General features: G+C 30.5%; 1 protein-coding gene across 1 annotated transcript; it reads right to left on the bottom strand.

Annotated features, from left to right (window-relative positions):
• Positions 1 to 9,365: 9,365 nt before the first annotated feature.
• Positions 9,366 to 10,474, bottom strand: LOC127095989 (uncharacterized). Its single transcript, XM_051034621.1, has 6 exons — positions 10,411 to 10,474; positions 10,255 to 10,346; positions 10,093 to 10,171; positions 9,902 to 9,996; positions 9,583 to 9,678; positions 9,366 to 9,494 (listed from the first exon to the last, which is right to left on the bottom strand). Exons 1-6 carry the CDS (start codon positions 10,472 to 10,474, stop codon positions 9,417 to 9,419), a joined length of 504 nt encoding a protein of 167 aa, XP_050890578.1. The 3' UTR covers positions 9,366 to 9,416.
• Positions 10,475 to 11,406: the final 932 nt, after the last annotated feature.

The following is an 11,406-nucleotide window of genomic DNA, read 5'->3' as shown; positions in this document are numbered from 1 at the left end:
TAACACATGGTTTAACTTCAACGGGATCATGATCAGGAATAACGACTAAATCTAGCATAGTGTTGATTTTGTTTCCACTTCTTTTCTTGCATCTGAAATTCCATAAGAAGTTGTTCTTTGTCATTTTTAAGTTTTTTTATCTCATCTTTATAATTCCGACTTTTAGATTATGTTAACAGAGCAACCGACACCCGTTGGCCATGAGCACGAATGACTATGAACTTAGATGCGCCTGTGGATATTCTTCATAAGATGCTGTTGATATCTTACAAAATCTTCATTTGCGAATTCTCATTGTTCTTTATCAACTTTTCTAAAGCCCTAGTCAAACCAAAAACTATAACACAGTTCGACAAATAAATTAAAAAACAAACAACAATTACAACAAAAGAGCAAAGTTTATTTTGATAAGCAACTTAAGTGCTTATAGCATAATAATTTATCATATAAGCATTACTGAAAATAAGTTAAAAAGTTATCCCTGATGATCTTGCTAGTGTTTGTGGCGATAGATAAATCCAAATAAATTAATCCAGACATACCCTAAAATATGTTAACAAATTCATGAAGATTAATTATACTAAAGTCTTAAGAAAAGGATATGAATCTCTATTGCGGGAAAAACATTAGAAGCAAAATCAATTTATTTGAAAAGTTAATCTTAAATCAAATGGTTTAAATTACACAACAACAAAAGATTGTGTGTTGAAGTCATTGTCCCAAATTCAAATCCCTAATCAAACAAAAAAACTATAACACAATTTAAGCAATTAAAATTCCTTACGAGGATAATCTAAATTAGCTATTTTAACAAAAAATGTCATGTTTGGATAATCATAATCATGCGCTTTTACCACAAGATATTATCATATAATTTTATGTATAAGTCATTTCAGTAACAAAATATAAAATAAGTGCAAATACTTTTATAATATATTTTATAGAATTTATGAGGATGTCAAGCGCACTTTTCAAAAGTTTTCCTATTCTTTTCATTTATCCATAGAGAAATTTGTTTACAGAGCCCTCATCAAATCAAAAAGCATAACACAATCCTTTCAATCAATCAATTTTTTTTTAATTGTGGTGATTAAAAGGAATTAAACAAACAACATTAACAAAATAACCTATCAAGTTAATAAAAAATCAATAAAAACTATGAAGGAGATTAAATTTGTTTACATAGATGTTAAGAAACTCGCGAAGTTATTATGCTTCAAGAATTTGGACAATAAATTCTTTGAAAAATCAGGTTGATTTCAAACAATTAAACTTTTATTGATAGAACTCCATGAAACAATGTAATCAGTTGAAAGATCATTAAACATCTCATAAGTTTCAAAAAGAAAACGAGGAATAGAATTTGAACTACTCTGACCTCTCTCCATCATAACACAACCTCAAACTCAAAATCAATATAAAAAATATTCCTCAAACACCCTTTAAATAGTAAAAAAAATCTTTTGAAAATTTTCAAAAATAAAAAAATCAGCAGAAATGTACCTTTTTTAAAAAAGATAATTTTTAAATATTGAAAAACAAGGGTCAAATTGTAAAGAGTATAACCAGAACATAGAAATGGTTGTTAGTTTCATCTTCTTCAAAATATTCATTAATTTTTCTTATTCTTATTTGCTAAAATTTTAAAATACTTTGACTACTTTTTGAATTGTATGTTTCATTGAATTTACTCTTTCTAGATAGAATTGTATGTATCATTGAATTTACTCTTTCTAGATAAAATAAAATAACTTATTTTATAAATAATATAATATAATATAATTTTTTTAAACTTATCAACTTGGTGAACAAGTCATAACAAATGGTTATTCAAATACAATTTTTAACAAGAAAATTCTTTTTGTATCAATTTTAATTTATAAAATTTAAAATTTATATCTAAAAAATTAAAAATTTATTTATAAAAATTAAACTTAAAATTTACAAATATATAAATTTATATTATAATTTTTTTTATAAATTATATTATCACAGTCAAAGAAAAGTAATATAGTATTGTGAAAAAGAATAATATTAAATTATTAAAATTAAATAAGGTCTTTTAAAATATCTTTATTCATAGAAGAAAAATTTATTTCTTTCTTTTAAATTTGCTTTATTTTTTTTTACCAAAAAATAAAATAAAATAATTATCCAAAATATTAAATTAAATAAATTTAATTTTTTTTCTCACACTTATCTAATGGAGATTCACAAAAGCATTATATTTATTTAAAATTCAAACAATTTTGATATTTCTTATATTTTTGCACTTATATTTTTGCACTTAAAATTAATACGTGTTCATTTATAAAATATGAAAAATCATCATATTAGAATCTTAGTAAAATTTTAAAGATAAAAAAAATATAAATTTTGAATAGTTAAAAAATAGAAATTTCAACAATTTCTCTGCAAAAATGTGAAATGGAATTGTTATGTTATGGAATCAAAAATGAGTTGAGAAGCGGTGGTGACGACAGATCAAGAATTGTGATGTGGTGGAGTGAGGGAACATGCAATGTTAGCACTCCAACACTCATATTAGTATGAGAATAAGAAGAGTGAAGTAAAGGAATGTACATTCCATCAATTCTCTAAATCCAATGATATTAACTTGACAAAGTCAAATCAACTTTGACTAAGGCCCAACAACAAGAGTCAAACTTATACAAGTCATCACAATAGGTCAACACAATTATTTGGCATTTATTCAAATTAAAAATACTAAAATAGTATATTAAATTAAATATGGTTTGTCAAATTCCTAAAACCTCATCAAAACACCAAAGAAATGGCCATTAAAAATATTAAAATAATACATTAAATTAAATATGACTTTAAAGTATTTTTAAATAATTAAAAACAATCACAAAATCAATTAAATCATGAAAATATTAATATTGATCCAAAAAAATAATTTTAATTCAAAATATGAAAGAGGAAATTATTTAAAATTTTTTGGTGAAACTCTCATATTTTTTAGATCAATATTTAAATCAATATGAATTAATGAAAATAAAAGGAATAAAAGAAAAATCAGAAAATATCAAAAAACGTGGACCACTTGATCTCCGTCATTATTGAGGTGGCAGATCAAGCGGATCAGCGCGCGCGTTCCATGGTGCACTGTAGTCAACGCGACATAGGCTTGGTATTTCAAAGCAACGCACGATATTAAGACATTTCAAACTCATCTAATGGCTCTGAACACTTCCAGCTCATCACCGGAGCCAAAGGTCGGTCATCTTCTCCGATGACCCTGGCCGGACTGGTTCAGTCATCACCACATCATAAATGACAAAAGAGGACATGATCTGAAAGATAAAATGGTGTAGATCATGAATATCACCTTAATTTTAACTAACTCCACAAATATAGAAAGATATGAGGAGTTGAATTTTAAGGTGTGTCAACTGAGTTACTTCGATTTAACCTCTAAGCAACTCAATCTTCTTGCCTACATTGGTAGGACTTCAGACAACCAAAGATCCAAGAGAATTGATGAGAATTGAGTGAGAATCGAAGAGATGAAGTTTTCTGAAAATTACCTTCAATGATGTGTAGAACTTGATGTTGCTTGCTTCAAACACGATCTGATCACACTTGAGAAGCTTTCAGGAAGTGATTAGCAAGGGTGCAAGGCTTTGGATCCTGGAGTTTTTGAATCTCCAACAGTTTAGATTCAAACTCAATTTTCAAATTGAAAATTCTCAATTTTACTTTAGAATGAGAGGGTTTGAATTGGGGGGCAAAGTTGGCGTGCAAGGGGTGTTTGAATTGAGCACAGAGGTCATGTATTTATAACATGAGGGAATGATATTTGCACACTTGAAATTTTGTCTAAATTTAGAAATGTGAATGGCACAAGTGCATGGGCATGTACAGACCCATGAGGTAATGCATTAAGGTCCAAAATCAATCATGTTGAAGTCTGAATGAAGCTTGATTGGCAAGGCAATGTGAAATGAAGTTTGTACATTTGATTTCCTCCAATGATGCAGCTCTGTTAAAGCCATGCGCAACCCTAGCAAACCTCATCCAAAATGCATGAACTTGGGTTCTTTGGAAAGCTTGGATCAAGGGGAACAAGTTTTATGTTCAACACTTTTCATTTGGAGCTTGGATCATGGTGAATTTTGAAGTGGAAGTTTGGAATTTTCAACATGTTGAAAAAATTTCTAAGTGTCAAGCCATATATCTCAATATTCCATGTTACTTAACTTTTTATGTGAACTTCAAATGAGAAACGTGTCTTCATAAAAGTTGTATATCTTTCAAAGACCTTCAAAATGGTCACCAATTTCATGTCATTTGGATTTATAATGATAGAGTTATGCATTTTTGAAGTTTGGAAAAATCACTTGTTCAATGGTATAGGTCAAAAATGACCTATAATGTATCCTCGTATCACATGCTCATAAAAGTTGAATTTGCTTCCACTCCAAACATAAAAGTTGAAGTAGACATACTTAATTTGATTTTTAAACTTGGAAATATTTCATCTCATACAAATTGAGCAAGTTATGGCCTTGGGAAGTTGACTTTCAAATTAGGGTTTAGACAAAATGACCTATAATGTTTCAACATAGAAGATGATTTTCCAATCAAAACTAGATCTAGGTCTAAACATGAAAGTTGTTTGGAATATCATTTATAGTAACGTTTATCTTGGAATCATTTTTATATGGTGAAAATTGTAGGAGATAGGGTCTAGGGAGACCCAGTTTTGATCAGATGAATTCATCTGGCCAACCACCCCCAACCAACTTGCTAACCTTCAATTCTCTTGACTTTCTTGGCTCATGGTAGATCATATATGCATAATATGATGAATTTTGAAGCGTCCCTTGAAAAATTTGATCAATTGGTGAGATAGCTTGTTGGAGAAGTTACTCAAGATACCCAGTCAAACTAGGGTTTCCAAGGCAAATCACCCTCAAACTCTTGAAGAAAACTTGATCAATATGACATGTAGAGATTAATGGAACTCATATATGATGCTCATAACCATTCTTGGATCAATTAATGGTTGTGCTCTTTGTCATGAGGGTCTCAAACCCTAGATATTAACTTGATAGATCAATGGTGATCATGCCCTACCTACAAAAGAGTTAGGCAAATACAAAGATATATTTTTGGTATTTTGGTTAGTAAAATGATAAGATACAATCACATGATGCTTGGTGATCTCTCCCAAAACAAACCCAATGAAAGAGGGGTAAGGAGGATACCAAGGTATGATCTCATTGCTAATGCATATGATGAAATTGCATGAGGGATCTTAGGGTCAAAATTGGGGTCTTACACATATCGATATGTATAATTGTTTTTAGTTCACTATCATTCAGGCTCCAATCATATAACAAAATATTTGTTTTACTTGTACCAAGTATGCCACGAAATTATTGAATTCGTAGCATTTTTACCATTAACACTTACCACTTTGTAAACAAAAATAGTCTGACATCCTAACACTGGTGTTGTGGACTTGTGTTAACATGACCATCATCGTGGTACCTCTAAAATTTCTTGTACTTTTAGTTTAGTAGAGGTGGTTATAGAAGAGGTGTTGGTTATATGAGAGGAGGTGGTTCAATCATCCATCTTTATTTAAATGACAACAACAAAGACAATAAACATTTTACTTAACATAATAACAACACTTCCTAAAAGCACTTCTTAAGTATATTCTCATAACCATTTTACTTAATACAACATTAAAACACTTCCTAAGAATAGCCTCAACAAATACACCTAATGTGAGGTTCATGGTCCATATACTTCATAACATCATAAATAGTTTACTTAACAAAATATCAATAAAATCAACACTAATAAGGAAAAACCTATTTTATTTAACTCATGGTACATATGGACTTTTGTCAACATCAATACTAAAAAGAAAAAATATATTTCTATTTTTATCAAAATAATAAGAATAACGGAATCTATAATAGAAAAAATAACTTTCCTCAACATGATTTATAAGAAATGAGCAATTCACATAGCAAAAATTAATATTTCTAAGTTACCGTGCATGGACAAATTGAGTTATGTACCCAATACGTAATAAATAAGATACGACAATGGTGAAAAATACTTTATTGATATTTTGTTGGCTTTCCTACGTTTCAAGCTACATTGGTGCTTCAATGGTGTTATGGCTTTCGAAGCAGGGAAACATACCTTTGTTTGGAGATGTGATGTTCGAACACTTATGTGTGTTGGAGGAGATGAAGTTTCAAAATCGATTATAAAAAATGGATTTAGATTTAGGGCATTTAGATGGAGAAGATGAAGATGAAATTGTCATGGGTATATTTTCTTAAAAATCTTTCAATTTCTCAAGAGAATAAAGATGAAATAAATGTTGAAAAATAAATGAATAGTTAAAGTCTAGTTCTGAGAAATACATGCAAAAGAGATTTCCTCTCAATTAAACAATTCAACCAAGGGAATATATAATTTTAAAATAAATAAATAAAAAAGATAAAAGCGCCTTGTTAAATAGATAGTTGATATTTCCACTTTGTTAGAAGTCCCAACCGAGGCAATATATAAATTATATATAGGCTTAAATAGTCTTTTTGTCCCTGTAAGTTGGCGTGTTTTTGTTTTTAGACCCCTAAACCATTTTTTTCTTGGAAATAATCCCTGAATGTTAAACATTTTTGGTTTTAATCCTTGAAAACAAAATCCGTAGGAAAATCCGCAGGCTTCAAACTTTCCTATGGATTTAAAATATGCATGTTTCATGTTAATTTTCCTTCGGATTTTTACTATAGAGACTAGAACCAAAATAATTTTAACATTCAAGAATTATTTCCAAGAAAAAATAGTTTAGAGACTTAAAAACAAAAATACGCTAACTTATCGGAACGAAGAGGCTATTTAAGCGTTATAAATAATAATAAAAAATAAGAAATTCTTCATTTTAAAAAATTTAAAAGTAAAAGTGCTAAATCTAGACTACTACAAATAATACATTTTATGACAAAGTTTTCACCTCGACTAATCAAACACCGAAGTATATTTTTTAGGAGCGCCATGATTGAATTTTTAAAAAATATATATACAATCTATTCCCTCATTTTCCCCCAAAATCAAATGAATATATCTACTAGTGACCTTACTTCAAATCCAAATTATTACATTTTTTTCAAATTCCTTAGGGACCAAGCGTTACCATTTCACAGTTGCCTCCCTTTCCTTTTCCTTTTTTTTTAAATTTATTTTGACTTATGAAATTAATATTTTCAATTGTCTTTACTTTTCTTTTCTTTTTTTTATTTTTAAATTTGTATTATCCCTTGGTTACTTTTCTCAACCGAGTGGTAATATCCTTTGTATGAATTTCCTAATATATGGCGCTTTTCTATTATTTTTTTGTTTAATTAATTTATTCCCTTAGTTAATCCTCAGAACAAATGCCTTTCCCTATCATTTGGGTAAGGAATCATCAAAAGCAACATAAATAAACTCTTCTAATTCAAAAAATTAATGTGAATAAGATAAGTAAAGTGCAACTACACAAAGATAAAGGAGAGTGAAAAGATCATACCAATTACGATGATCTAGGACTAAACTTTCTGCACAAGTAACATTAGCAAGTAACAACACTAGTGCAATAAAAATAATACAATACGATCAAAAATATGATTGGAAACATCTTCCTTCACCTGTCTTGAGAATTCATAAAGATTCCTAGACACTCATGCATAAAACAACAATAGGTAGAGCTAGATATCCAATTTTAGTTGGATCCTTGGGGGTTAGTTGAGTTACATTTAGGAATCCATGTCATTTTATCATTGGAAACTTGAATGTTCCTAACATGATAAAGAGGCCTAATGTGACCCTTACCTCCACAATTATTGCAAATAGCTTCAGATGAAACACTCCTTCTATTTCTCTTAGTGACATGAGGGTTTTTGTTAAAAACCTTCCCTCTTTCACTTGAAGAACTAGAACAAGTATTAGATATTGTGGCATCATGTGTTAATTATCCCTTAGAGTTTTAATTTAAAGTTTTAAAATTAGACATTCAACACATTCCATAACTTCTATCTTTTCAGCTAAAGTATCTGAAACAACACAATGCTCTTTCATATGAGATGTATGAGCTTCCTTTAAACAATATAAAGCATAATTAAGATTCTTTATCTCTTGTTCAAGAGTTTCAATGATTTCTTTTTAGAGAGAAATTTTCCTAAGCACTTTAATGGAATCAACATATATGACATTGAAAGCATTAGACAATTCACTATAAGTATACTCATTTTCAAATCAGAGTTATATATCTTTGAAGTTCCATGTTTCTTTCGATTTTACATACAGACCGGTTGCATCAATTTCTTAACCATGCGTGAAATTAGTGAACAGTTTTTCAGGTTTGGCCATGTAACTGTTTGTTTTATTGATCAGTCTGAGCCTTTTCATCAGAGTATTTTTAACTGAAGGATTTGATCTTCGACTGTATATTTTACTGAACTTTATTTCGCGTATATTATTTTAATGCGTTCAATTCATATTTTCGCGTATTTTCGCGTTTGATTTTTATTCTTTTTTTTTGTTTTTAATTCAAAATATTAAGAAAAAATAAATAGAAATAAATAAGTAATCGAGTTAATTTTATTTGCTTTATTAAAAACATATTTGTGATTTTATTTCATCTCATTTTAAACTCATTTTGATCCTAAAAATATCTATGGCTACTATTGAAATAAAATTAAAAAGAAAATCCTAAGTGAGTGATCACTACAACAAACAAGACCTTAGACAGCGCTTTTAAAGCGCTGTCTAAACCTCCGCTGCTAAAGGTTTAGACAGCGCTTTTTTAAATCTTAAAAGCGCTGTCTAAGCCCCCCCCCCCCCCCCCCCCCTTAGACAGCGCTTTGGCCAAAAGCGCTGTCTAAGCCCCTCCTATTTTAATTTTTTTAGGTATACCTTAGACAGCACTTTTCAAAAAGCGCTGTCTAAGCCCCCCCCCCCCCCCTAGGCAGCGCTTTTGCCTAAAGCGCTTTCTAATCCCCCCCTTAGACAGCGCTTTTTACAAAAGCGCTGTCTAAGGTATACGCAAATTTTTGAAGCTTTTGTTTTAAACCACATTTTTTCCAGGTTTATAAACCAGAATTTCTACCTGTTTTCAACCAGATTTTGACAGACTATCACATTTTATATATGCCATTTTGGCCTTTTTTCTACCAATTTTTGGCTAACAAATATATATATATACCAATTCAAACCAATTTTGCCTTAAATGTATCAAAATATATACAAATTTATGTACACATTTACAAGTCATAACATATACTACAAATGTACACATTAATTACACAAATTTATGAACAAACATTGAGCTTTATCAAAATTAACCTAAATATTTGTACTAATCACCATGTTAATGCCTATTATTAGGTTGCCATGGCAGTAGTAGCAGCTTCAAGCAGCCTCCTAGCATCTGTGCCGTGTTCAGGTAACTCTGCAGGGGTCTGCCAAAAATTACAAGCAAGGAATTAATTGTTATTAAACTCCTTTAAGAGCAAGGAATGGATAGTTATTTAAAAACAACAAATATACCTTTCCATATAAGTTTTCCTTTGTGGCTGATGCACCATTAGAAAGCAACAACCTAATTACATCAGCATGCTTACCTCTTGCAGCATGATGAAGAGGCTGCAAAAATGGTGACAAAATATGGCAAACAAATCAGAAGAAATTAAGTAAACAAAGATGAAATAGGACTAGGAATTGGGATTGAGCCAGTATCTCTAGACATTCGACTCCCCCACCCCATCCTAAAGAAACACAGATATTTATAGTAGATTATACTATTAGTAGGATTGACTTAAGCCTCATGAATAGAAACTTAAATTTTAAGAAGGGTAAAAAAACTCACAGTATCACCCTCAGAATCGACTGATTCTAACATCCTTTTTATATGCTCGGCGTCATTAGCTCTGTTAAGTAGAAGTTGGACTATCTCCAAAAACCCTGATATTGCCATTCAAAGTAGAACAACATCACAAATCTCAACCAAAAATACAAAGAGATTTCAACGTATAAAACATGATTTCAAGTTAATTCCACCTCCTGCACACGCATCGTGTAAAGGAATTGCTCCATCCTCATCTTTAGCCTCCAAATCAGCTCCTCTTTCTAGTAGAAGCTGTCGTTCATTATACAAGATCAATAATTCACGTGTTTCAAAACAATACAAGAGAAAAAAATTGAAGGAGCAAAATAACAAACCTGTGCGCATCCAAAATGGCCGTACAAAGAGGTCAAATGAAGAGCGCTATCCCCATCCTCCAAAGGTTCATCAATACTACCACTCAAGTTATCTGAAATTATGCCAACACGTGGATAACCATCATCAGAATTAACAAAATGACATCCATTAGTTACCCAATATTCTAGTTAGCGTGTCTTTTAGCTCACATATCAAAACATAAAAGCTATAGTAGATCATTCAATGGTCATGGTTCAATTCTCAAAAGAGACTAAACCAGGATCAAAATACTCAAAATTACCGAACATTAGACAGTGTATTCATGGTTCAACCAATTGCAATATTCAAAATAATGAAATAACCATAATTTTCTCTGCAAATCATCTCAAACCTCCTCCAATTTAAAAATATATCCTCTACAATTATTCATATCAAGAATCAATTTCCATAAAAAAATACAGTTTATCTAAAACAATAAAATTCATAGAGCTACAACCATGTTCACTCATCATTGGCAATTGACAATAATATATCTCACAAGTTATATATCTATCAAATAACAGTAAAAAATAGGGTTTTGGATTCATAATTTTCTATGGAGAAGTAGGGTTTAAGAGAGAGGTAAACATTGAAGTAAAACAGAGACTAAAGAATTATGATGTGGAAGAAGAAATTGAGAGAAAGGAGAATAGAAACGATTTGTAGCACTTATTCTTTGAAAAACCAAGCTTGATATATACCTGTATCATACTTGTTGCTATCAATATCTATGCCAATAACCCGTGATGCACCAGCACTTTTTGCACCCTCTGCAACCTGTCAAGTACAAATTATGAATCATAACAGTAGCACACAAACAGGGAAAAACATGAACATCTGATATTGTAACTTTAGAAACTTACAGCAAGACCAACAGTTCCAAGGCCGAAAATTGCAACAATTGACCCTGGCTCAACTTTTGCAGTGTTCCAGACAGCTCCAAGGCCTAAAAAGTGAAGAAATAAAATAGTAACCATAAACTCGCAATAACAAGTGAACCAGGTTTAGGAAGGATACATATCCAAGAACACGTATTAAGGAAGAAATATAACAATTAACTAATAAGACAATCAAAAGCAAACTTCTTATTTCAACCCACCAATCTCCCCCCGGTATTGCACCCCTGGTTAAAC

This window comes from Lathyrus oleraceus, chromosome 6 (assembly GCF_024323335.1).
Source record: "Lathyrus oleraceus cultivar Zhongwan6 chromosome 6, CAAS_Psat_ZW6_1.0, whole genome shotgun sequence".
Taxonomy (NCBI): Eukaryota; Viridiplantae; Streptophyta; class Magnoliopsida; order Fabales; family Fabaceae; genus Lathyrus; species Lathyrus oleraceus.
This window is presented reverse-complemented; position numbering and strand designations above follow the sequence as displayed.

Coding starts and splice junctions, on each gene's coding strand:
- LOC127095989 (XM_051034621.1), bottom strand. CDS start 10,474: ATGATCTACTATAGCTTTTATGTTTTGATATGTGAGCTAAAAGACACG. Junction 10,347..10,410: donor CACGCTAACTAGAATATTGG/GTAACTAATGGA, acceptor GCATAATTTCAG/ATAACTTGAGTGGTAGTATT. Junction 10,172..10,254: donor GCCATTTTGGATGCGCACAG/GTTTGTTATTTT, acceptor AATGAACGACAG/CTTCTACTAGAAAGAGGAGC.